At 36.9% G+C, this 26878-nt stretch overlaps 1 protein-coding gene across 7 annotated transcripts in view; it reads left to right on the forward strand.

The window, feature by feature from the left end:
* The window catches only part of LOC6544880 (DEAD-box helicase Dbp80), an 83787-nt gene that overhangs the window by 49140 nt on the left and 7769 nt on the right, over positions 1–26878 (forward strand). For 5 of the 7 annotated variants that reach the window (XM_001973804.3, XM_026976432.1, XM_026976433.1 and 2 more), the window contains 3 exons: positions 1655–1790; positions 11547–11709; positions 11764–11877. In XM_001973804.3, coding sequence (XP_001973840.2) covers positions 1655–1790; positions 11547–11709; positions 11764–11877 — 413 coding nt within the window. Of the gene's footprint in view, positions 1–1654; positions 1791–2300; positions 2349–11546; positions 11710–11763; positions 11878–11941; positions 12046–26878 lie in introns of those variants that run through there. The other 2 variants (XM_026976431.1, XM_026976434.1) reach the window with 2 other exon arrangements.

The following is a 26878-nucleotide window of genomic DNA, read 5'->3' on the forward strand; positions in this document are numbered from 1 at the left end:
CTGGTGAGTGTTTGTCTGCGGTTTTCTGCTTATTCCAGGAATGCTCGTACACTGCCTCGGAACGGAGTCTTCCGAAACTCATCCAAAGGACGTGGTTAGGGGTCTGGGGTTTATAGTTGAGTACTAGTTGTCGTCTAAGCTGGGGCCAGGTGGTCATGTCGTTGGCTCCAATGCAGCGCATAACGTCTCCGCTGATGCTGCGCTCGATATGCCCAAATAGGATCTGCTGTTGGCGTTCATCTCCGGTAAAGGAGATAAAGGGCCAGTATGTAGACAATCCGGCTCACAAAGGTGTATAGTGTGCTCGGATCACCGTTGAATTTCTCCACATTGCCAATCTGGTAGGCAACCTGGGTCATGTTGTTATCTGACAGGGGTGGTGCGGTTGTCGACAGGGGTGGTACGGTTGTCATTTTGCTCATGTTTTTTTTTTTTGTTTTTTGAAAACAAGTTTATTTATTTGTTGTTATTGTTATTTGGTTTTATTTAGTTGACCTTTGACTTCGGTCTGTCTTTATGGATCTTAGTTTGTATCTTATTTATTTATCTTACTCAATATATTTTTTTGTTTGTTTTGTTTTTCACTTATTTATTTATTATTCTTATTTTTAAGTTTTTCTTAGTGAGTTTTTTTTTTTCTCACAAGGGTTGCACTATAGCTTTTTCGTGATGTTTTGAGGTAACCAATTGGATTTACGACCTCTCACAAATTCAATAGCGTCTTCCTGATATTAAATTCAGGTTTGTTGTTGACACTGCGTTACACGGTTTCGCGTTATTGTCGAGGTTTTTATTAAAACTTAACACGATATTGACCGTCGCATGGGTGTCTAAAAGCGTGGTGTTTTTCGATAGCGATTCGATAGAATTAACTCTATCACGACCGACTGCGCCAATTGTGTATTTATTCACTTTTGAGTCTATTAAATGGACCGTTGCAGTAACTAAGACCATCGCTGTAACCGAAGTTTTGTCAAATAAAAGAAATTACAAATCGGGTTGGATTGTGATCTTTATTGTTCAGTATTCAGCTTAAGACTAAAAATCAAATGCAAGTGAGATTGAGGAGAAGCCTCAGTATTTTAGGAATATTGTATTTTGGGAGAGCGTTGCTCTTGGATACTTAAGTTTGGGAGAAGCTTCATTGAGAGCAGGCAAAGCTGCTTGGGTCAGGCTTTAGGATTTGTTTACAAGAACGGCTCAGTGCCGTTGCCAAAGAATTGTTTATTAAAACGCATACTGCGCAGATGGCATACAGTATGGGAATCAATTAAGCGCTTTATTGTTTATAGTTCTTTGAAATAATTAAATTGGCCGGCTTGGGTGGCGCAAATAAGTCACTATATATCTTGTGCATTTCTATAGATTTGCAAAAACACTTTTTGCCAAAAACTGTTACGCCCACAAACCGCACAAAATGCTCACGCACAAATTTTTAAAAAATTATAAAGTTTTTAACATTTTATTATTTTTTTCATATTTTTAACGATATTCCAGAAAATGTTGAAATTTCTTGATGCTTTTCCACTAGCTAAGTAAGTGGTATCTTGGGGAACTCGACTAAATCAATCTCCCTTGTTTTCCTTTTCAGCGTTATGTGAACTTAAAATTTATTTTTAATAAAAATATCTTTAATTTAATCGTGTACTTCTAGATTAATGCGTGAAGAGGAATCACTTGAAAACATAAAGCAATATTATGTTAAGTGTAAAAATGAGGAAGGAAAATATAATGCGATTCAAAATATATACGGTTGCATAAGCGTTGGTCAAGCTATTATATTTTGCCATGTAAGTATGTCTATGAAACCCTTTAAATACTTCCTATAAATATAGAAATATAGAAATTCAATAAACTTTAGACTTTTTTAATATAAGATAAGATTTTATTTCATTTAAAACACCAAAGTTATAAAAAGAACGATTTATTGCAGCTATATGACAAATTTCTATCAAATTAAAACAAAACCGAACGCTTTATGATCGAAAACTACGTTTCATTAAATTAGCTAATCGTAATAAAACTAACACGCCCAAAAACTGTCACACCCACACCTTTGAAATATGGTTGGATTTTTTTCGTTTTTTTTTTTTTTTTTGAATTTCTACCAAGAACACTTTGACCACGCCCCTTCTAACGCTCACAAATTTATACCAAGAACATTTTGTCCACGCCCCCTCTAACGCCCACAAACCGCCCAAAAATGTAAAGCCGACACTTTTAAAAAATGTATTAATTTTTTTTTTGTTTTATTATTTGTTTTTTCAATTTCTACCGGTATACCACGAACTTTGACCAAGAATTTTGATTCTGGAGCAAAAGAAATGCTGTAATGAAAATTAAACCTGTATAAAACATCACAACTTCAGGCGGAGGGGAAGAAAAAAACATGGAAAGAGTGAAGATGCTTAGATGATTCATTCCACGCAGCCCGATTAATGGATCCCCCAGAATGGGATCCAAATTGTCGAAGGCAGAAGGACTTCCATTAGGTAGATATTGGGGGTCTACCATGTGGTGTATCTAATCGCAGGCGCCCTAGTCGTCCTTCTTAAGGTGATGTTTTACAGACTTCACTTCCTACAGCCCGCCAAAAGTTAGCGACTAAGGAAAAGCGAAGCTGCGAAGCAAGCTTGGGGTCTTCTCGTAATCCTCCTGGACCTTGCAGTAGAACGCATTCATCATATTTCCCGCGTCATTCATCAAAATTCCGTTGTCACTGTAAAGATGCTGAACCATTTCCCGCCGAGGAGCTGCTTTCAGCTCTACAGCGCTGAACGGTCTGCTAAGGGGGCTCACTCGATGAAGCGAATTGATTGGCCTAGTCCGGAAGCACAACACGCATTTCCGAACAACTGCGCACCTCCGTGGAGGGTCAAAACGTGCAAGTATCGAATTACTAGCTGTGTAAAGTGATGAGAACTTGGAAGAATTATTGGATGATTACGCTCGTCTGACAGCCCAAGAGAGTTCAAGAGCTTGTTTCTGGAAGGCAGTTTATAAGCATTCCTTAGGACGAGAAAGACTCCCTTTGAACGATGCGCATGATAGCACCTGGCTAAAATATTTACACCTGGCTGGTATATTTTCAAGGATCCGAAAATTGAAATCGAGCACATATGTCTGAATTCTTTCATAACCAGACTGAGTTCTTCATGCGCGTCTTGACCTAAAAGACGCATATCACTAATTGGCTCTTGAAGAATCCAGCAGGGATACAACCATATTCAAAACTCCAATTGGACTTTTCCGCAATAAGAGGTAAATATTTGGAGTGAACACAGCTCCAGAAATCTTCCAATCTTTTCTCGAACAAATGCTATCTACTGTTCTGAACGCCATTACCTTCATCGATGACGTCATTATTTTTGGCGCCACTGATTTGGAAATAGACTGCGCTGTAACAAGAGTGTGCAAAATTTTCCAGGGAAATAATGTTATGTTAAACAAAGAGAAGTGCACCTGGAAGAAAAGCAAGCTAAAGGTCCTGGGGCTCATTTTGTCCGACAAAGGAATAGAGGTAACCCGGAGAAAATTTAGGTCATACGGTCTTTCAGGGATCCAAAGATCAAAGAGGAAATACGGTTTGGTAACCTATGTGGGGAAATTCATCCCGACCATGGCAAATCACACGAAAACCTTGAGAAACTTTCTTAAAACTGAGAACCAGTTCACCGGGGAGAAGCCGAGAGAAACGCAATCTAAAGCACAGACTAGCCGAAATACCAAAACTTCCATATTTTAATCCAAAACATCGGACTCGTGTGAATGCGGATTGCCGATATTAAGAATCACGGAACAAGAAGGTAAGAAGGTACTCACCTTCGCACCAGGTGGCGCATGCCTCTTATTACTGTGAATTCCAAATTATGATCAATAAAGAGTATTAGTGAATGTATTACCGAAATAAACCCTAAGTGTTAAAGTCAACGAATAAGCGAGAAATCGTACTATTAATGCCGAGATCGAGAACAGGCATGAACTTGTTTGCCAAATCCATGACGTTACATGCAGAACAGTTGCGCTAAAAACGGGGCTGTAAATTTTAACAGCACCGAAGTTAGCACGTGTTAAAAAGTAAATGGCAGACATTATCATTAGCAAAAGAAGTAACAATGGGTTTAAACAATCAGCATTGCCTACATGTAATTGACACGCCTTATTTGGAGCCGGCAGATCGCGTATATGAGGTGATCATGGCATTCGGAACCAAAAAACGTAAAGAAAGCAAGAAGTTCGCTTCTTATTTTGAGGAAAAATATGCACATGATACAAACATCGATGTGGAGGAGCTTCTCGAGTAAATCATCGACTGCATTTCGACACCAGGACTGCGAGATCAGGCTCGCATACAATGTTTCATTAAACCAAGGCAGATCATGAAAAGTGATCCTGAATTCTAAAACAGAAACCGTTACACTATTTAGGTCTAAGAGCCATGATGTGGGATCTAAGCTTCAGCTCTAAACACCTTAAAAATGGTTACGGTCAATCCTGACCCAAATTAATACAAAATCGGATTATAATTGTGATTGTAAATTTGCGAAAATTTTTTCGAAACAGTTAGTACGATTAGTGATACAGTTAGCAAGATTTTGAAACAGTTTGTACGTTAGTGAAGTTGATGAAACAGTTAGTACGATACAGTAATACAGATGATAAAGATTTTCAATCAGCTAAAGTAAGTGTTGTGAAGAAAAACAGGGATTACATAAACTATTTAGACAACAGGCAAACTGATTATATTTGCGGTACGAACGTTAGTGAAAACTAAAATCATCGGCTAATGCAAATCATTGAACGTCATTATATAGGAGTGGAAAAACCAGAGGAACCAGTTACTATATGCGAGATAAAGTTTAGATTGGAAAAGTCAATACATTTTATTTGTATGCCTAGACGACTCGCCTATTTGAAAAATAAGAAATGCAATTATACAACTTAGTAGAGATGAAAATGCTTCACCAATAGTAATAGAAAGGGCCATCCAATGCTGAAAGGGCTAGTTCTATAGTATTTATAGATACTATGTCGCCAAGTAGGATGTCTTCTCTCAGTCAAAAAAAAAAAAAAAACAGGTTCCAGCCGAATCCATCAACTCTCAGCGTTATGATAAAATAGAACATTGGGTTGTATTTCGGGAAACATGACGTTGCAGAATGTATAGAACAGGAACACCAATATCCAAATTAATTAAATGCAATGTCCATCTTTGCTGGAACAACAACAAAAACTGTTTTTTGTCATACCATACCTAATTTTCAAAATGATATAGAAATAATTGTCAACTTTTCAAAGATTTTTTTATTTTATGTACCAGTTTGGCCCAAAGTTGCACAAGTATATTTCGGAAGCTCCCAAACCGATAGGCGACTCAACATTCTTACCCACCCTGTTATCTCAATAAGAAACCATTAATATTAAAAAAAAAGTTTACATTTTATAGGAAAAAAGTTGGTGTCGAAAGGCTTAAGAAAAGTACAGGAGACATAATATAATGCATAGACCCAAGAAACTTAAAAAGATTTTAAAAACAAGATAGAATGCTATAGTTGAGTTCCACGACTATCAGATACCCGTTACTCAGCAAATGAGCAGACGAGAAATTTCAACATTTTCTGGAATATCGTTAAAAATTGGGGGAAAAAAATAAAAAGCTAAAAACTTTATAATTTGTTAAAAGTTTGTGCGTGAGCGTTTTGTGCGGTATGTGGGCGTGGCAAAAAGTTGAAAAAAAAAGTTGGCAAAAAAAGAAGATATATTCAAAAATGAAAAAATATCAAATTTTTTTGAAAATTAAGGGCGTGACTGTTTTGTGCGGTTTGTGGGCGTTAAAGTGGGCGTGGCAATATTTGGAAACAAACTTGCGCTACGTCTATGTCTCTGGAAGCTGCATGCTTAATCTCATCATTCTAGCTTTTGTAGTTCCTGAGATCGAAGCATTCATACGGACAAACGGACGGGCAGACGGACATGGCCAGTTAGACTCGGCTATTGATCCTGATCAATAATATATATACTTTTAAGGTCGGAAACGTTACCTTCTGCCAGGTACATACTTTTCAACGAATACCCATTTCCCATTTTCAATAGTATACCCATTTACTCTACGAGTTTCCATGTTCCACTCATTGATGACCTGTTTTTGTTAAAAAGGAATCAGCCACGTACACTTCCTTTGTAACGGCGTTCGGAACAACTCAGGATGCCGATGGGTCTGGAAATGTAAGCTAGTTCAAGAAAAAACTCAAGCATACAAAATAAGGAATATTATAATACAGCATAGAAGCAAAAGAATTTCGATTGCACAGCAGTCGTTACAATATCGATTGGCGCACCACAGCAGTTAAAGACGCAGTTAAGACGGCCAAGCATCATCTGTATCGCTGCGTTGGAACATCGCTTCTCAGTTTTGAGGAGCTGCGTAACCTCGTCTGTCAAATTTATAAAATCCGTAATTCTCGGCCTTTCGTTTAAATTTTAGAAAACCCAGGCGTCCTTGATGTTTTGACTCCCGCACACTTTCTTTTTTGCGGACCTTCTGAGGCTCTTGTGAGGCTTGACTGCTCTGAACTACAATCGTTTAGACGGATAGCAGAAAATAAAACAGCAGTTTTTTCGGGCTCGTTGGCGTGAGAAAAATCTAACCCTGCTTCAACAGCAGTCAGTATGGCTCTATTGGAATTGCAATCTCTTTATAAGTAATACTTCCGAAATTAGGTCCTGCCGGGGGAATAAAATTCCATTCAATTTGTTCATTTTCTAATATTGGAATAATTTTAGTGTTTTCTTTGAGTGTTTTCTTTCTGTAAATGTTCATCCAATTTTCTGGTAGCGCCCACAAAATTTGTCCCATTATCAGAAAACATTTTTGCACATTTTCCTCTTCTGCAGCTAAAAAGGGCATCATAAGACAAATCCCTTACAACTTCTAAATGGATAGCCTTTGTGGCCATGCATACAAATACAGCAATATAACCCTTATACGATTTGTGGTCATGATTTTTTGATTAGCTTTTATGATATGGGCCAGCGTATTTAAAAACAGGTGGGCTTAAGTAATCCTGTGCTTTGGTAAATTTCCCGTAATATGTTCTGCCGTTATATGTCTCTATCTTGCACATTTGACACACTCATTTAGGTACTGCTTCAAGCCATTCTTTAATCCAAATATCCAAAATTGTCTTTGAATATAATTTCGAATCAGATTAATTCCGCCATTTAATGTTTCCCTAAATTACGAAGTTAAATTACACTTAATGGATGTTAATGAATGTTTTGTATAAAATTCAACGCTGGAGTTCTGTAATCTACCTCCCACTCCTAATAGCCCGTCTTTATCCAAAAATGGATTCAATCCTGATTTTTTGATATTAGTATCAATATCTTTTTGGCGCTTTAAACAATGTTTCTCTGAACTGAACTGAATTTCCTGATTTGATTTATTGATTTATTTTTTAATTTTATTTAATTTATATATATATATAAAATATATATAATTTACAATTTTCGAATACAGGAGTATTTTCCTAATAGTGATAGTATTAATTTGTTTGGGGTTTCTGTTAATGTGGTACTGACAATAATACTAAATAATTCATCCTCTTTTGTTCAGTATTTGACTTGGACAACCATTGAGGTCCCATCCACCAAATTCTACATTCTAGTAATTTTTCCGGTGTTACACCCTTGCCTTGTGACCTAACATGTCTCCACTCGACGTTCTTAGCTTTTCTTATCTCATCAGTTCGCCGTCGAATAAATTTGTCTGTTTATTCCCATTTTTAGTCTATGCAAGTGTGATCGTTGAATCACCATATCCCTTCGTTTGACCTTCAATTGCTGTCCTAACTATAACGCACAAAGTTATATTTTGCTTTTTTGAACGCATCAGAGAATCCATGGATTTGTACCGGCATTTTATTTGGGATTTTATCCATCTTTGAACTCTAATACTTTTTAGAGATGTTAAGTTTTCTTTAAAAGCATTTCATTCATTGTAATCTGGATCTGATAAGTTCTGATCCCATTTTTGATCGGTCAACCACAGATTTTGCATAAATAAGTTTCCCATTATTGTTACTGGAGACTAAGCGGTCATACATTTTTGCAAGTGTAAAGATTTTTTTTTTCGCCTTGTGACGAGCTCATAGAACTCAAACGTTGTTCTAAGAAATCCATTACATCGTATAGTAATTGAATTTCTTTGGTTTTTTTACCATTTACTTTTAGAGAATATACTAGAATTTCTGAGAAGTGTGTAACAGGCAGAAGGAAACGTTTTCGACCATATAAATTATATATATTCTTGATCAGGATCAATACCCGAGTCGATCTGGCTATGACCGTCTGTCCGTATGAACGGCTCGATCTGAGGAACTACAAAAGCTTGAGATTAGACATGCAGCTTCCAGAGACATAGGCGTAGCGCAAGTTTGTTTCCAAATGTTGCCACGCCCATTTTAACGTCCACAAATCGCAGAAAACAGTCACAGCCACACTTTTGAAAAATGTGATATTTTTTCATATTTTTGTATATTTTGTAAAATTCTACAGATTTGCCAAGAAAACTTTTTGGTACACCCACTTAACATTTTTTTTTTTTTACCGATTTTCCAGAAAATTTTGAAATGTCTTGTTTTCACTTCCACTAGCTGAGTAACAAGTATCTGATAGTCGGGGAACTCGAGTACAGCAGTCCATCTTGTTTTTATGTGCGTTTCATATAATGAAAGCGTTTCTCTATTAAATTTTCGGATTATATCAACTATATTTATCAAATTATTTATCAAAGTCCCATCCTTTTTCTTGCCAATTTCATTCAACTTGCCAAAAAAAAGTGAAGTTTTTTTGGTTTTACTTATTCTTCTTTTTATTTATATAAGTCTTTTATATTATTTTTAATAAAGCTAAATTTTCAGTGGCATGTATCATCTTTTTCTTTGGTATGAACAAATATAAAAGCCCTCAGTCGTCATTAGTCAACATATTTATAGACGAGCGCACCTCAATCGTTTGTCAAAGGTCAAACGATTAGTAAGGAGTATTTCAGAAAGACTTTCTGTACTTCTTGCAATACGCCCAACATTCTTTTTGCAATTGTTTTTTCATTTCGGCTTTAATGGGTTGCTATGTAGTTAGAATGCACATGAATGGTACCGTAAAGTGTGAAACAAAGCCTTCTGCGATCCTCGCCGTTTATTGTGCAACACCTTACTTACGAATAATGAAATATCTTCTTATTTGCGTTTAATATCAATCGAGAAAATTTTTATTTAGAACTTCTTTTTTTAAGGGACTCTTTCAAAAAAGCTGTGCTAATCCGCTAGCAAGTAAAGCTACTTGCTATGGCGATTTTCCGATAAGGATTTTGTCTTTGGAAACACAAAATATTTTCCCGATTTTTAAGTGACTTGTTTTAAATTTATTCTCTTTGTCCTGACACTTCTTGAATATTTATTTATAATTGTGACAACCCCACTCCACTATTATATCAATATGATCAATCCAATTTCATCCAGAAGTATACATAACAATATGTATTTGACATTGAATTGGAATTGAAAACTCCACACAAATCCAGATGTCAACTGCGGAAGAGGGCCCTGCCTGTTGCCATTTACGCAACAATTTAGAGCGTAGTAACGGCAGTGCGAATCGGAATGTTTAGCGAAAGATAGTTTGGAGAATCGGAATCCGTAGAGTTTGGAGAAAATGAATCTGAATAAGAAAAGTGTGGAGGAAAAGAGTTGGAGAGAGAGAATATGGAGAGCGAAAATGAGACGGCATTGACTAGAGCAGGACAGCAGTAGAACAGGTAAACGGTAAAACCGTGGACTTTAAACCGGGAGACTGGGGACATCGAAGAATAACGGTTAAAGGAGGCCTGAACAACGAAGCAACGTAATCAGCAAGGAGCTGCAGTCGTTAAAGTCAGAAAGGAGCAAGATCGCTACGTCGAGACGTTCGGGACGAGGCAAGTCTCCGAGTTGAGACACAGGTAGCTGAGGTTCATTAAGACGAAGCACGGCTATGTTTAGACGCCTTGCTAATAGACCCCAGACCCTGGCGTTAGCCCGGCGAGTCCGAAAGCGGTTGTGGTGATGATCCAGTTGACTGTGTCGGAGATTGTGTACGTGAAGCTGACGGTCACCTGGAGCGTTCGTAAGAACCGAGCAGGCGTGGTACGGGCGCCACCGGTCAGAGCAGAAATGGGGTTGACGAGTTGGTGTTTCACCCCGCGATTGCCTGGACGAAACAGCCGTTGACTACCATGAGTCCGCATACGACAGCAATTTCTTGACCAAGTGTCGAATACCCAGCAGCGCAGTCCGCACCGTCTAGGACAACGAGACCGGCAGCACAGCGAAAGCGAAGACGTCGAGCGACCCGTCCAGTTCCGTACGCACCAGATACAGGAGAGGTAATAGTGGAACTACAGGGTCTGTGGCGTACTGTCGGGGTCAGAGCAAGGGACAGGAGGTTGCGGCTAGCAAGGCGTTCGCCTTGAGAGCCCAGCACCTGTTCTCCCTAGTCTGGGAACGGTAACGCATTCCTAAGCCGAAAGCCCATCTCCTCACCATCAATCACGGGGCATTACCTGGAAAAACCTGGAGAAACCCACATCGGAGAATTAAACCAAAGTGTAAAACGAGACAAATAAAGATCAAGGAAACGAGAACTGCTAAGTGTTGTTACTGGGTGATCACGTTTAATATAAATTTGGTGGGACGAACACACGAAATCTTCTGAGCCAGCCGCACGAATCTCGTAGCGAGCAGACAAACCAAATCAGTTCGTTACAGTGTTCTCTTAAATACTGTTATAACATGTATTGAATTTTAAATTTTTTTCGCTTTTGGTTTGCGTTACAATTATTTGCACCTCAAATTTACGAATTTTAAATTTACACCTTATAGAAAGAAAATTCTATGCAGAAAACACTAAAATTATGTCTAAATGCTGTGTGTTTTAAAATGGATGATTGAAAACACCTTAAAAAAAATAACCGAAATTTATCGATATTTAAACTATATTTAAAACTATTTAGGGTGATCTAGTCACCGCACTGGTCCTTCGAGTTCGTTCGCATTTATCAGAATTCAATTAATTTAAACAAAACTTAAACGCTTTTGAAGACACTTGACCGGGTGAAGTCAGCGCGCTTGCTGAACTATCCTTCAGGCGTCAGGCGATGCTATATGCAACATGCACTCAGAAATGTTGTGGAACTTTTCGACGAAGTCTTAAAAAAACGTTGAAGGATCCAGTGTAGACTTTCAAGGTTACGGGGAAAAGTATGTTCTAGCTGCAGCCAAACGGAGGCGATGATGGTGCGTGTTTTGTTTTTCGTGTTTTGTACTTTCTTACCGTCAAATCAGCTGTTTAGCTGTCAGCTTAGGTACCAGTTTCGTCAATGGTTTGGCATTTCCTACACTTGTAGGTTTTTATTTTAACTTAACAGCATAGAACTAATAAACCAAAATATACCCCAGTAATCCATAATAATCTATTTCATAAAAACATGTATAATCTTTCTGTTATAGACACGAAGAACTGCTGCTTGGCTTGCAGCAAAAATGACGTCGGATGGCCATTCTGTTGCTGTACTTTCCGGGGATTTGACAGTTGAGCAAAGACTTGCTGTCTTAGATCGTTTCCGTTCTGGACTTGAAAAAGTGCTTATAACTACAAATGTTTTATCAAGAGGTATATGCTAAAAATCCTAAGATATATGTACTACTGATCTAATCGTGGTTTTAGGCATTGATATCGAACAAGTTACAATTGTGGTGAATTTCGATTTGCCCGTAGACGTTCGTGGGATGGCTGACTGTGAAACTTATTTACATCGAATAGGGCGCACTGGAAGATTTGGTAAGGAAATTATTTTTTAAATTTAAAAGAAAAAAAACGCTTTATTGAGTTCCTCGATTATCAGAAGTCCGTTACTCATACAATGGGAGTGCAAACGAGATATCTCCAAATTTGGCATATCGACTTAAATTGGCACGAAAAATAATAAAATGATAAATATCGTAACATTGTTAAGAAATGTGGGCATGCGGTTGTATGTCGCTTGTGGTCGTTAGAGTGGGCGGTTCCAAAATGATTTATACTATATGATCGGAAACGTTTTCTTCTGCCTGTTACATACTTTTGAACGAATCGAGTATACCCTTTTACTTTACGAGTAACGGGTATAAATATCAACTAGGAGCAGCGCAACAACAAGAGTTCTACAAGTTCTACAAGAGTTTAAAGGTATGTGAGCAGAACGGGTTGCACTTTCAGATAATGTTGATTTGTCACATTTAAATCAATCCCAGAATGTCGAGGTCGAGAGTTTGATTGAAGAATTGCACCCGAACGCAACGCAAATGGACTAGTACGTCCACTGAAAGAACGAAATACCGGAGTATCACAATCCAGGCTGTTTACCAGTATGTGGTCAGAAAACAGTTGACAATGCAGTTAAAAAGAGTGGCTTGCTAAGAAGGTCATTCTGCCGAGTATCTCTGAGTACAGATCGAAAGTAGTTTTGGTATCCCGAGAACTAAACGAAAAAAATTTTAAATTTCCGATGATCCACGTGGAGGCCGTGGGGTACAAGACATTCACCAATTTGGATCTAGCTAACGGTTTCTTCCACGTTCCAATCGAACCGGGCTTTCGAAAATATACATCATTCGTGACCCAATCTGAACAGTTTGAATTCGTTTACATTCCGTTTGGCATATCTAATTCATCTGCAGTATTCACCACTTTAATCATGGCAGTTCTAAGGAAGCTCATCGCCATTAATGCTGCCGTTGTGTACATGGACGACGTAATACCCAGTCAGAACATCAAAGAAGGACTTGCTAACTTAAAGGAGGTTTTAAAGGTTGCATTTAAAAACGGTTTGTGCATCAACTGGAGTAAAAGCCAAATCTTACGCAGCAAAGTAGAGTTTCTAGGATACGTAATTCAATGTGGAACCAAAGACACTATAATAATAAGATGCGTAACGGCCATACATTGGTTTTGCACTATGCAGCTACTTTTTTTGGTGGCGGCAATAATTGCTCTCTTCCCGCTCGCTTAAAATTGAGAGCAAAAAAATCTAAAAATAGAATTCCCTTGCTTGTGTGAGTGAAAACAGTAATCAAAAAAGTGTCCATGTGTGCGTAGTTGTGCTAGAAGACGATTTTCGGTCCGAAATAAATTTTTGATTAATGTTTCGGTCAATTTCGTTGAAATATGAGCTAATAAAATATTATTTAAAAATTGATGCCGTAACGATTATTATCAAATTATCAAATTAGAATATAACAAAAACATTCAACAAAATAATATTTGCATTTCAAATACTAAAAATTGGTAATTTACATAAGTTTGCATATTTTTGCATATTTACTTGTATACTAATAATTTGTACTAATAAATATACTAAGTATATATAATATATATAATAGTTAAAAAACTTTATATGCCACCTGTTTATTGCAAAATTGAATTCTTGAGGCAGGACAAGCGCACCTAAGAATCACTAAGATCAAATATACTCTAACGATATATTTTATTATTAAAATAATTCGGTATTATTATGTACATTTATTCACCTATTACTATTTCTATGATGTAATTAAATAATTATCATGTTAAGGCAATGCAAGACTAGAGTTTTTACTTTTTACTTACGAGTACTTTGTACTCGATTGCCAGAGTACAAATAATATAGATTGAAAGTCAATTTTCGACTTTGTCAAATTTACAATATATGAGCATACACATAAACACATACAGTGCTCGGCTGTCGCTGTATGCGTACAAGAGAGCTGCTTGCTGGCTGTAGAGCGCTCTCTCTCTGGCCCTTGAACAAAAATTCGAGAGAGCCTAGCGATTCCTAGGTCTCACTTCTTATTTCCGAAAATTCATGTACTCTATGGCTAGGCCTTTGCCGGATTTGTTGAGGGGAGATTAAAAGTATGAATTCGGTGAGTAACAATAATTAGCACGATCGTAACCGTTTGTAACTGAATTAAAACGACTATGAATAAAACGGAAGTTCTTCTTCTACAAGATCGAGGATCGCTCCGAAACGAAAAATCCGAGTCATTTCTCTGACAGGATCTCATCGAAAAATCTTAATTCATTCCCACGGTAAAAGACAAAACAGAGCGAATCGCCAAGAGCTGTATCAGATGAATTATAGTAAATGCTAAAACAGTCAAGAAGGAGGATTTTCTACGTTTAATTGACAATAGTGATTTACCCTATGCTACGTACCACATCGAATACGTCGCCTGCCTGTCGTTGTCCCAACGTCATCCAAAAATTACCCATAACAAGTTTCCAGTTCACCGTGACTGGCCGGATCTGATATTCTATATATATTATATGTATATATGTTTTATTCTATGTATTCCATATATTCGTGTACATATCTCTGAATTCTCTATGAGGGTCTTATTTGCATCCATCAAATTAGTAGGCTGACATGTGGTCCTTAAATGGTTCGTACTTGGAGCTGATTTAGGGATAGTTGTGGAATTTTTGTGACTTGAAGTATTGACTGAAATATTGACTGAATTGGATTTTATGCTGATATCGCGGCGGGTTTTAGCGACAATAGCTATATGCTTCTCTAAGCTTAAAAAATATCTTTCGCTGGGATAATATGTGCTCTTCAATGAAGTGGAGGACACAATTTGAAAATGACATTTTCTAAGAGATTATTCATGCAACGCTGAAAAGTTGCAGTTAAATTTTTTGAACAAAATGGCATACGAGTTTATTTGAAATGAACATTTTTAGTGGAAAAAGCTATCTTTGCAATTGCATTTCCATCCACTTGTGATGAAAATCTACATGAAAACCTTTTGCTAAATCAATGGTAGTGAAATATTGGCAATTACCAAGCTTGTCTAATATTTCATTCATTACTGGTATAGGGTATTTGTCGTCAACGGTTATCTCGTTGATGTTGCGATAGTCAATGACAATCCGAAATTGTACTTTTCCCGATGATTTTTTTGGTACTACACAAATAGGAGAGCAATACGGAGACTTAGACTTTATTATGATGTCTTGTTGCATCATGTCTTTCATTTGTTTTTCGACTTCTTCATTGAAACTTTGGAGAGAGAAAATAGGAGAGCCATACGGAGACTTAGACTATATTATGATGTCTTGTTGCATCATGTCTTTCATTTGTTTTTCGACTTCTTCATTGAAACTTTGGGAGTATTTATAAGGCCTTTTATAAATTGGGTCCCCATGTTTTGTATTTATTGAATGTTTTATTGTACTAGTGAAGGTCAAATTTCCAGGATGATTGAACATCCTGTGTTTTTTCCCTTCCTGGCCAGATTTTGCCGTCCTCCACTCTGTGACCCAAAAACCTGATCCTCTTTTCCAAGAAAGAACTTAATACGCAATCCATATTTGGTCCTCCAAGACTTTCTTTAAATTGACGTTTGTTTAAGCGAATATGATTATATCGTCGATATAAATCTGCATAACATCTTCTTGTATCAAGTCTTGAAAAATGGCATTGACAAAACACGTTAAACACTGCATGTGAGTTGCAAAATCAAAACGGTGCTTTGCAGAACTCAAATAAACCCTCCTTGGTTATAAAAGCAGTGTAGCGACGACTATACTCTTCGATCGGTACATGTAAGAAGCTGTTCTCGAGATCCATGACAGTGAATATCTTTGCAGATTGCAGCTTTTCTAGCACTTCATCCATTTAGGGTACAGTAGGGACAGTTCCCTGTCTCTAAGTACCATCCTGTTCAACTAAGGGAAATCAATACAAATTCTGTTTGTTCCATCTTTCTTCTTCACAATTACCACTCGACTTGCGAAATTTGATGTTGACTTCAGAACTATTTCATTCTTAAGCCAATCGTCCAGTTGCTCTCTTACTGCGGCCGTTTCCATAGCTGAATACCGGCTTGCTTGGTGACGAAATGGTTTTATTTGTTCGTCCGGTACGATCCTCATTTGTACAGGACACTCGACTGAAGATTTAGCTGGCTTGTAATTGTCGACCAACGGCTGATTTATCGGCTTTAACTGTTCAGAAACGCTTAAGTTATTTTCGGTCTCGACAATATTGTATATACATAGCTCATTATGGCTAGCGCTGTCTGGTCGCGCTGACACCTTGATGAAAGTGAACCCCTCCTCGTGGGAGAAATGTGACACGAAACTTGGATGCGAAGTCAAAACCAAGCAAGGCGTCATCTTCAATATTCCTATCTGGAACAACAACAAATTTTTTTTTTTTTCTACCTCAGCTCCATTGAACCACACGGCTCCAGTAAATGAACCCAGTGGCATTGTTTTTACATTTCCTAGGCCTCGCAGTACAATCAAACATTTTTTCAGTTTCACTTCGGTGCACAGATCTGGATACTTGTGCACACTCTCTTGCAATATGTCCCACGCCTTCACATTTAAATTTTGTATCTGTCTTGCAATCCTTTCTCCAGTGCTCAGCTGACCCGAAATTAAAGCAACGAGTATTTACGTGGCTGGCATTGTTTGTGTTTTTCTTGCCACCACTGTACGACTTGGCTTGACTTTCAGCACGTGAAATTCTTTGCAGCTGTACAGGTTAAATTTGAATTCACTTAGTATATATAAGCCGTCAACAATGTATCCCATAAGGATCTTCTTCGATCAATCCCTGTGCTGCTATGTTTTTCATAATCAAAATATACTCGTGGAAGCTGTCATCTTTCTTCATCTTTCGCTCTCCCACTTTGGCATGTAAGTCAGCACTTCTTTTTGTACGCTTAAATTCTCTAGTTATTACTTTTTTCAACTGCTCAAACGGTGCTGAGGCGAGAAAAATGAGCGGGGGTCACAAATGATGACATAACGTTTGACGAACAACCCTGACAAAAGTGGGTCGTATTGCGCGGCCAGCGACGATCCATTTGGCACACGGACGTGTGAAGGGGAGGGAATGTGGCCGAAACATTGCCCGATCGTTTTACGATCAAGGTAACAGCTAAGCTTGTGGAACAGTGAGGACTGATGACTGACGGACGGTACGAATTCAATTATTTTTACAAGCACGTTAAATATTTATTCTCTTTATGTTGGAGAGGTTAGAGTCTTACCCACGACCAAATACAACGAGCTTACGCTGGCAACCTGGTTCCTGAACATCGGATGCCTCTCCCTCGGCCCTAGTCCTCCTCCAGGACACGGGCGCTAGTACGCTGACGTAACAAATCAAATATGTGCTTTATTGTTTATGGTTATTTGAAACTGAAATGGCCGACACGGGTGGCGCTAATTCGTCGCTTTATGTAATAATCCTGTCTCGCACCTCCACAGTACATGGGAAAATTATGATACCCGAATCGAACTGCGAACGGAAAATTACCCTGTAAGATAAAACCTATAGCTATAGTCTAAGTATCGACAGATAAAACCCGCTAGCAAAAAAACCAATCCAGTCAATATTGAAACTTCAAGTCAGAAAATTCCACAACAATCCCCTAAATCAACTCCTTGATTACGATAGTAAGCCCAGACAAGTACAAACCATTTACGGACCACATGTCAGCCTACTAATTTGATGGATGCAAATAAGGCCCTTAAAGAGAATTCAGAGATATGTACACGAATAAATAGAATATATGGAATATAAAGAACATATAGAATATAGAGAATATAAAGTATATAAAGTATATATAGGATATATAGGATATATAGAATATATGGAATATATGGAATATATGGAATATATAGAATATATATAATTACAACTTGGCGGTTTGTTGTTTTATAAAAAATTTATAAATTTATTTTTATTAATCAAAAACTTAAGCGAACGTCGGAGACAAATTCACGTCTTACACAATTGAAGTATGATAAAATCTAAATCTAATTTGCAAAGCGAACGCTTAGCAAACCCTTGGCTGAGCTTATTTACTTCTTCATATTGAGCGTACATAGGCTCTCATTTATGTTTACGTTAATTAAGCGCTCTCTTGAGTGGATTGCGCATGGATACAGATCAGCCGAGTTTGTGCTACGTGGAAAGTTTTGACCCTTTAAGCTGTGTAAGCAGTTTTCACCCTTCTAGTGGGAATAACGAATAAGACTGCGGATGCTTATGTTAAATTGTTTACATCGGCCGAATTTGTTATTGTCACCAAGAAGTTGGGGTTCTTATGTGCTAAGGCATTCTTGGTTCTATGTTCTATTGTTGCTAAGTGAGAGAATATATAAAGTGGCTGGTATATGCTGTAGATATATGTTATGTGGTTGAGCATTACATATGTCACTACCCCACCCTTAAAATTTAGCCTGTCCTCAGGCGGATATTCTAGGATACAATACGGGATTATTTATAAATAAAATATAGTATAAGTGCAAGTATTATAATAGCAAGTATAGTTAATGTAACAATTTGTAATGTGTTGTATGTATTAGTGTGTTCTTTAATTATTTTTTTAGCATGTAGATATGATAATGGTTCTAACTTTGTTACATTGTTATTGATATAGACCGTTTGTGTGTAGTCTAGCGTTGTGCTTGTGATTAATATGTTTTCTATTTGAACAGAACAATTAAAAGCTTTTATTATATTGGCTCCTTCTATTATAATTTCTCTATTAGTTATACAGTTTTGATTTAATACAATTTTTGATAATTTCCAAGTTAAAATTATGTTTGGTCCTACATAAGTTATTCCAATATTGTTATGTATTTTTGAATATCACATTCTGTTGGTATTTGATTTAATATTCCTGTAATACATTTGTTTATTATTGGTTTTCTTGAGTTTTGTTTATAAACTTGATTATCTTGAATATAATATTTATCATTTACATTTTCTATAAGTACATTATTATCTTTGTCTGGATATGGTACGATGTTAGAAAGTGCAGTTTTTATAATGTCTCTAGGAATATGGGAAATAATAAGTATTTCATTTGCATCTGATTTTAGCCACGTAGAAGTTTTTATATTTAACAATTTTTCGGAATTTACATGTGATAATGGATCATATTTTAATAATTTGGGATTAAAAATACCAAGTCTTGTTAATTGCATACCAAGTTCTATATCTTCAATGTATTCGGTAAAGTGTTGTAAATTAAATATTAAAAGTTCTATTCTTCACTTATTGCGCTTAAATGGTTGATTACTTCAATGCCTCTATTGACTACTATTACTTCATTCAATTCATTAATTTGAATACTATGTTGAGAAAGATCGTTCATTTTTTGTTCTAATTCTTCTTTGTCATTTTGATCTAAAGTGCCAAAAAAGTATTTATAGGCGGTACCTATAATATTAATTAAACCACGTTTATTGCGTTTTATTATTCTTATTCCATTCATCTCTCTGTCTAATTTTTCAGTTAAATATTGGATTTGGGCTATAGTACCATATTCTTCAGATTAAATTTGCAAATTTTTAATTAATTAAATTTGCAAAAGTTTGTTCGGTTTTTGTTAAGTTTACGGACAAATAGTGATATTCATAGGTATATTAATTGATCCTGTTTTAAATATAAGATATCCATTTTTAGCTTGTATTGGGCTCACCTCTAGGCTTTGACCACGGACGGCACGGACGAAACATATTATAAATGTTATTATGAATAACTGTTTAATCGGACTCCTCTTGATTTTCGGGAGTTGAGCTGGAATTTATTTACTATTATAAATTTTCTTTTGTTTTTTAAATTTAGATTTATAATGTTCAACTTTTCTTCCTCTATTTGTTTCTTCGTAATGTTTCTCATCTATTTGTTCTATACGTCCTGTTTTCTTAAATTGGTTAGTTGTTTTACTTTTTACCAATGGTGCTTGTTTATATCTGGTATCTACTTCATAGCTATGTCTATCTTTATTCAACTTATCTATTTTTGATTGTTTCTCCTATTGGGTGTCATATGCAGGTGTTCCTGCATAAATGAAAATATCAGCTGGTATTCTACCAGTTGTATTGTGTTTGGTTTTATGATTATATACATAGAGAATAGTTTCAAATTGTGTTATCTTATTTTCTGGGTCGGACTCACTATTAATGATTCTAACTTTTCATTGACTGTTTTATAGAATCTTTCAATGTCAGAAATTCCATTTTTACTTGTTGTGGTATTTATATTCACATTTTCGGACCTAAGCCATAAGTGTAACGCGGAACATATAAAAGCTGAATCTTTATCGGCCTTTATTTCGGACGGTTTTCCCATTTCATTGAAAATTTTAAGGAGAGCTCTTTTCGCTTCCAGCCAGTCTCTACTGCTATCTTCAATCAATGCGGCATATTTGGAATAAATGTCAATGCATGACAGGAATGTTTTGATTAAATAAAAATCAATAACATATTTTTCTCTGGGATTAAAAGTTTCTGGTGTTAACTCATAGTTTAGTTTAGTATCTCTCTGTTCTGTTTTGGATATGTTACATACTTCGCATTCATTAATAATGTTCTGTATTAACTTTTGGTAGTCTGGGTAATAATATTTTTCTTTGAAAATGTTAGTTTTTTTCTCTATTCCTGGGTGTAAAAGTTCTCTGTGGCTTTTTATAATTATTTCTTTAAATTCTGAATATGTTTCAATATCTTTTAATTTGATGTTTGATTTCATAACTTTAGTTATGTTATTCGGACTGACAATTGACAATTGTAAGCGTATTGAAATGTAAGGAAATCTATTTCGTTATGAAAGAAGATTACGCTTCTTTTAGTACAAAAATATTCTTTAATTAATTCTTTGGCATGGCTTATTGTCATTTCTATGTAATGAATTTTAATTTTTGTTTTATGAAAGTATCCTTTGGTTTCAACGGTATTATTATCGTCTTTTATAAATTCTATCTGCCTGTTGTAGTAATTAATTGGTCTCTCCGTTAAGGAAATATAAGATTGGTTATCTTCTTGAGCACTGTGAATAGTAGCTTGTGTTGGTAACGAAATGTTACTGGAGGTTTCTCCTAGGAAGTTTTCTTCAATTTTTACTCTTGATAGAGCATCTGCTGCATGGTTTTCTTTACCAGGGAGATATTTGATATGGTAATCAAATTCATTTAATTTGATTTTCCAACTCTGAAGTTTCATGTTTGGCTCTTTAATTGAATCAAGCCAAAAAAATGGCCTGTGATCACTATAGATCTCGAATTTTCTACCAAATAAATAGGACCTGAAATATTTAGTGGCCCAAACAATAGCAAGGAGTTCCTTTTCTATTGCGGAATAATTAATTTCATGTTCGTTCAGAGTTCTGCTCGCATAGCATATAGGGTTATGCTCTTGCGATAATACCGCGCCTATAGCAAAATTGCTGGCATCAGTAGATAGTGAAAAAGACTTTTTAAAATCTGGGTGTATTAATATGGGATCGGACGTTATTAACACTTTAGATTTTTCAAAAGCTAAGTAATAGTCTGAGTCTCTGATATTTATTATTGAGCCTTTTTTTAGTCGTAATGTCATTAGTTTTGCTATTTTAGCGAAGTTTGGAATAAATTTGCGGTAAAAACCGCAAAGACCAAGAAATGATTTTATTTCCTTAGTGGACTTTGGTATAGGGAAATTCACTACGGCTGTAATTTTTGCGGGATTTGGTTTAATACCATCTGTTGTAATTATATGCCTTAGGAATTCAGTTTCTTTTTTAAGGAATTCGCATTTGTCTAGCTGTAATTTTAAATTTGCTTCCCTGAGCTTTAAGAAGACCTTTCGCAAAGGCATTATGTGCTCTTCCAATGAAGTGGAATACACAATTATGTCATCCATATATACGAGACAGTTTTTGTATATTAAATCTGCTAAAAGATTATTCATACAACGTTGAAAAGTTGCGGGTGCATTTTTAAACCAAATGGCATTCGAGTATATTCAAAATGACCATTTTTGGTGGAAAAAGCTGTCTTCGCTATGGAATTTTCATCCATTTGTATTTGATGAAAACCGAGGTCAATGGTTGTAAAGTATTGGCAATTTCTTTGGCTTGTCCAATATTTCATCCATTACCGGTATTGGGTATTTGTCATCAACGGTTATTTCGTTGAGGTTGCGATAGTCAATGACTATGCGAAATTTCGATTTTCCCGATGCATCTTGCTTTTTGGGTACTACCCAAACCGGAGAGCAATACGGAGAATTCGATTTTCTTATGATGCCTTGTTGCATCATGTCTTTCATTTGGTTTTCGACTTCTTCGTCGAAGCTTTGTGGGTATTTGTATGGACGTCTGTAAATTGGGTCTTCGTGTTTAGTTGTTAGGACATGTTTAGTTGTACTTGTGAAGGTAAAATTTTCACCTTCTTTGTGCTGTATGTCACTAAACTCGTATAAGACACTGGTGAGGGCTTTCCTCCCTTCATCGTTTAGATGATCAAGGCGAAATTCATTTGTTTCATTGAGTTCGTTGTCAATTACATAATTGACATACTCAATATTTGGGGAATCTAATAGGTTTTCTTTTAAACTCTCTTTAGGTGTTTCTTCTTCTTCATTAATATCTTCAAGTCGCAATTTAAATGTGTATTTATTTAACGTAACTGTATTGGATGTATAGCATATAGTTGCTTTGGAATCTTCGAAATATTCCCTGCCTAACAAAATGTCGTATTTTTCTGAGAATTTATGTAAATAAAATGTTTGCTTTGTCGGACATAGTTTACTAGGTTTTAATGCAATTTTTGATTTTAAAATAATTTGAACGTTTATTGTGTGTACATCCAATGGAGCTTTTGAGTTAATCGGACGATTGAAAAAATGTTTACTCAGCAAATTTATTGATGAACCTGTGTCAATCAAACATTTGAGTTTGATATCGTTCATAGTTATTTGTATGAATGGGTAGGTTCTTCTTCTTCTACTTATGATTCCGATCCCGAGGCAAGTTGATGAAAATTTTCACTGGTGTCCATTTTAGACTGACTTTCACGCTGCCTTTTTTGGGGCTGGTTAGTAGTAGAATAAGATGTGGGTTTTTGATAATTTAGAGCGTTTTGCGCTCTACCTTGGTCTAACTTTTGTTTTTTGTTTTCTATGTCGCTTGGTTATTTTCAACTTTTTTTGAATTATTATTTGCATAATTATTGTGATTTTGATTTTGCTGTGTTTGAATATAATAAGGTTTTGTACCTTGGTCATTATTATTTCCTTTATTCTTTTGAGAATAATTATTTTTACTACTGCTTTGTGATGTAGATGTACTGTTTGATTTAGCTTTAGCTTTTTCTGTATTTAATACAATTGTATCGTAAAGGCCTTCCCTTTGCGCTACTTGTCTTAATAATGTTGTTGTTGTAATGTCGTATCTTGCTAAAGTCATGAACATTCTGTCTGGAATTCTTTTATAAATTACATCTTTTATAGTATTAGCCATTGCGGCGGTATAAAGGGTTGTATTTGTATAATTATTTTCTAGTGATAATTTACTTGAAATTTCGAACATCTTATTTTCTAGTTCTTCTACAAACTTACGAATACTACCACTCCAGTACGTGTTGTAAAGTCTTCTTAGCAGCTCTTCGTGTGGGATTTGGGTTTTGAATTCATCAATGAGGACTGATCGTAGTTCAGCCCAAGTGTTGCACTGTTGTAGCTGGGACACTTCTTGTGCGTGTCGGGACAGCTGCATCTCGATGGCACTGTAGAGCACACTATGTTGCCTATTGTCTGTTGTCGGGTATAGGGACATCACGAAGTCCACATGTCTCACAAATGATGCCAGTTCTCTTGTGGAACCGTCAAATGTTGGGATGTGGCGAATCTGGCCCAAAGCCTAATTCAAATGTAACTCGGATAGAATCATAATTTGTTCACTGGGTTGTGCCATGTTATTTGCTTTTGTTGATTTTTCCTTTAACTCACTCGGTAGATTGATACTGGGGTTTTATTATTTTTTTAATTTTTTAAAATTCACACACCTTCAATGTTAGATGGGCTACACTGACCTGGTAACAGTCACACCTTTTTTTTTTATTTATTTTGGTGGGTCACACTTTAATGGTCACTTGCAGTTTTAATTTGTATTTATGGTATCCAACATCGAGAGTTAGATAACTATTCACAAATATTTTGCCACATAGATTCTTTTGCGGATCTGCTTTGTATGAAACGAAACCTTGTTCGCCACGAGCTGCACTTTTTTAATCTCGAACTAATCTATTAGCTCTAAGAGATTATGTTCACACGCGGATCCTACCGGCTGCGCCAATTACAACTTCGCGGTTTGTTGGTTTATAAAAAAAATATTTTTATTAATCAAAAACTTAAGCGAACGTCGGAGACAAATTCACGTCTTACACAATTTAAGTATGAATAAAATCTAAATCTAATTTGCAAAGCGAACGCTTAGCAAACCCTTGGCTGAGCTTATTTACTTCTTCATATAGAGCGTACATAGGCTCTCATTTATGTTTACGTTAATTAAGCGCTCTCTTGAGTGGATTGCGCATGGATACAGATCAGCCGAGTTTGTGCTACGTGGAAAGTTTTGACCCTTTAAGCTGTGTAAGCAGTTATCACCCTTCTATTGGGAATAACGAATAAGACTGCGGATGTTTATGTTAAATTGTTTACATCGGCCGAATTTGTTATTGTCACCAAGAAGTTGGTGTTCTTATGTGCTAAGGCATTCTTGGTTCTATGTTCTATTGTTGCTAAGTAAGAGAATATATAAAGTGGCTGGTATATGTTGTAGATGTTATGTGGTTGAGCATTACATATGTCACTATATTATTGACATGGTACTCAATGGTATTCAATGGTACAGAACCACTTGACAACACATACACACACAGACAAATAGTACATATGTGCATCCCTAACCGTGGTAAGCGAGACACATGGACGAAAGTAGAGACGGGGAAGAAAACACGCTTGTCGCGGAGACCTGACGCAGTGATAGTTGAAGCGAAAGGTAAGACCTACAGCGAGGTCTTGGCTTTGGTCACGAGGCGAAGCGACGGACAACTGCTAGAGCTGGGAAAGAGCGTTCACAAGGTTTGCTGCACAGCGAGCGGCAACCTTTTGCTCGAGCTCAACGGGGATGGGGACAAAAGTGCATCGCTGACGAAGAGTGATCTGGAAGCGGTGCTGGGAGTTGCATCGGTGCGAGCGCTGTCAAAGGACCCGAAGATGCAGTTCATTTCGATTAGCGACTTGGACCCACTAGTCGTTGCAGAGGACCTTCCAATAGCGTTGGTGGATCAGTTCAAAGTTGACCAAAGCTCAATAAAGCTGAGAAGCCTTCGACCCTACTTTAGGGATACCCAAACGGCAACAATAGGCCTGCCGTGTAGCGAGGCGAAAGCGGTCCTGGCCAAGGGAAAGCTGAAGGTGGGGTGGACAGTCTGCAGAATCAAAGAGAGCGAATCAAGACCTAGGTGCTTCAAGCAGTCAAATAGGAGATGCAAAAGCCGGGGACGCCGCCCAGATGACGTGTAACATCTGTTCCCAGTAGTGCCCTTCGCTCCGCAAGCTGCGAACATTTTTATTATTCCTTTCGGATGAAATTCGCAAGGTAGCCAGTGATATGCCGTCGGGAAAAGCGCCAGGGCCAGATGGAATCCCAGACATCGCCGTCAAGCTAGGCATGAGCAAGCACCCGGAAGCATTCGCAAATGTTTTCAACCAGTGCACTGTGGTCCAGAATTAATTTTTTTTTTTTGGCATAAAGTCGAAAAATTGTGTAAAAATTGTGAAAAAATGTGTAATAATTTCTCTCTGTTTATTAGCATCTGTGATATCATTCACGAAGTTTTTGCAATGCCAAAATTTAGTTGCTGGGAATTTCGTCACTAAGGCATGCTGGATGAATGCTAGTGTGGGGAGGTTGCAGTAAATAGCGTTAACAACATCTATGCTTACAACTTCTTTAATCACTCCTAACAGGGGGTCTTTATTATCAAATTGAATGATGTCGGTTTTTGGTACCGAAAACTATAAAATGTCGCCGTGAGGGCTGGCTTGCTTCTTCCAGGATTATTTGATTCCTGTGGCAGTTAAAGGGCTTATCGGTAATTTCGACCGTGTAGGTCACTCTGTCGTTGACAGTTGCATCTGTCGTTGGTGTGCACAAAGCTAATGCACAAAGCATTAATTATCTGACGGGACAAAGCGTCGGCTACAAAATTTTCCTTTCCAGGCTTATATAACACTTTGGCGTTGTGTTCTTCGATAAATGCTTTCCATCGTTTTATTTCAGCATTTATATTCCTCTCGGACACAGCAAAGGTGAGAGGCTGATGGTCCGTAAAAATCCGGATCTCTCTGGTGCCGTATAGGTAATTTTGCAATTTCCCAATAGCTAGATTGCTAATAAATCCCTTTCGTTTGTTGCGTACACAACAGTCTTTTAATGTGCGAGTTATCATAGTGATTGGTCGTCTCTTTTGGGACAGTACCGCACCGATACTGCTTAGGTAGTCAATTCGAAAGGGTGTTTAAAGTCTGGATATGTTAGTATTACATCTTCCGATGATAGAATGTCTCGCAGGCGCTCGAACGCTCTGCGTTGGGTCTCATCAAATTCAATAGGGACCTTTTTTGACATGTGTTTATTAACAGTGTCATTCTCTCCCTTAAGTATTGAGGTAAGTGGTCTAGGTATGGAAGCGAAGTCTTTAACAAAACTTCTGTAATAACTGGCCAGTCCAAGAAAGGACCTGAGGCTGACAACATTTTTTGGTTCGGTATACTCTTGAATGGTTTTTACCTTTTCCTGGTCTGTTTTGGCTCCGTTTGATCTAACAATTAACCCCAAAAATTCAACACTTTCTTTGAAGAATTGTTGGCACAGACATTTATGTAAGTACTGTCAATGTGTATGACGCGGTCAGCAGCATTTTCATACATTTTTTCGTACTTTCCTCCGTTTATGGAGAAGGCAGTT

This window comes from Drosophila erecta, unplaced genomic scaffold (genome assembly GCF_003286155.1).
Source record: "Drosophila erecta strain 14021-0224.00,06,07 unplaced genomic scaffold, DereRS2 tig00000021-arrow-pilon, whole genome shotgun sequence".
NCBI classification, from domain to species: Eukaryota; Metazoa; Arthropoda; class Insecta; order Diptera; family Drosophilidae; genus Drosophila; species Drosophila erecta.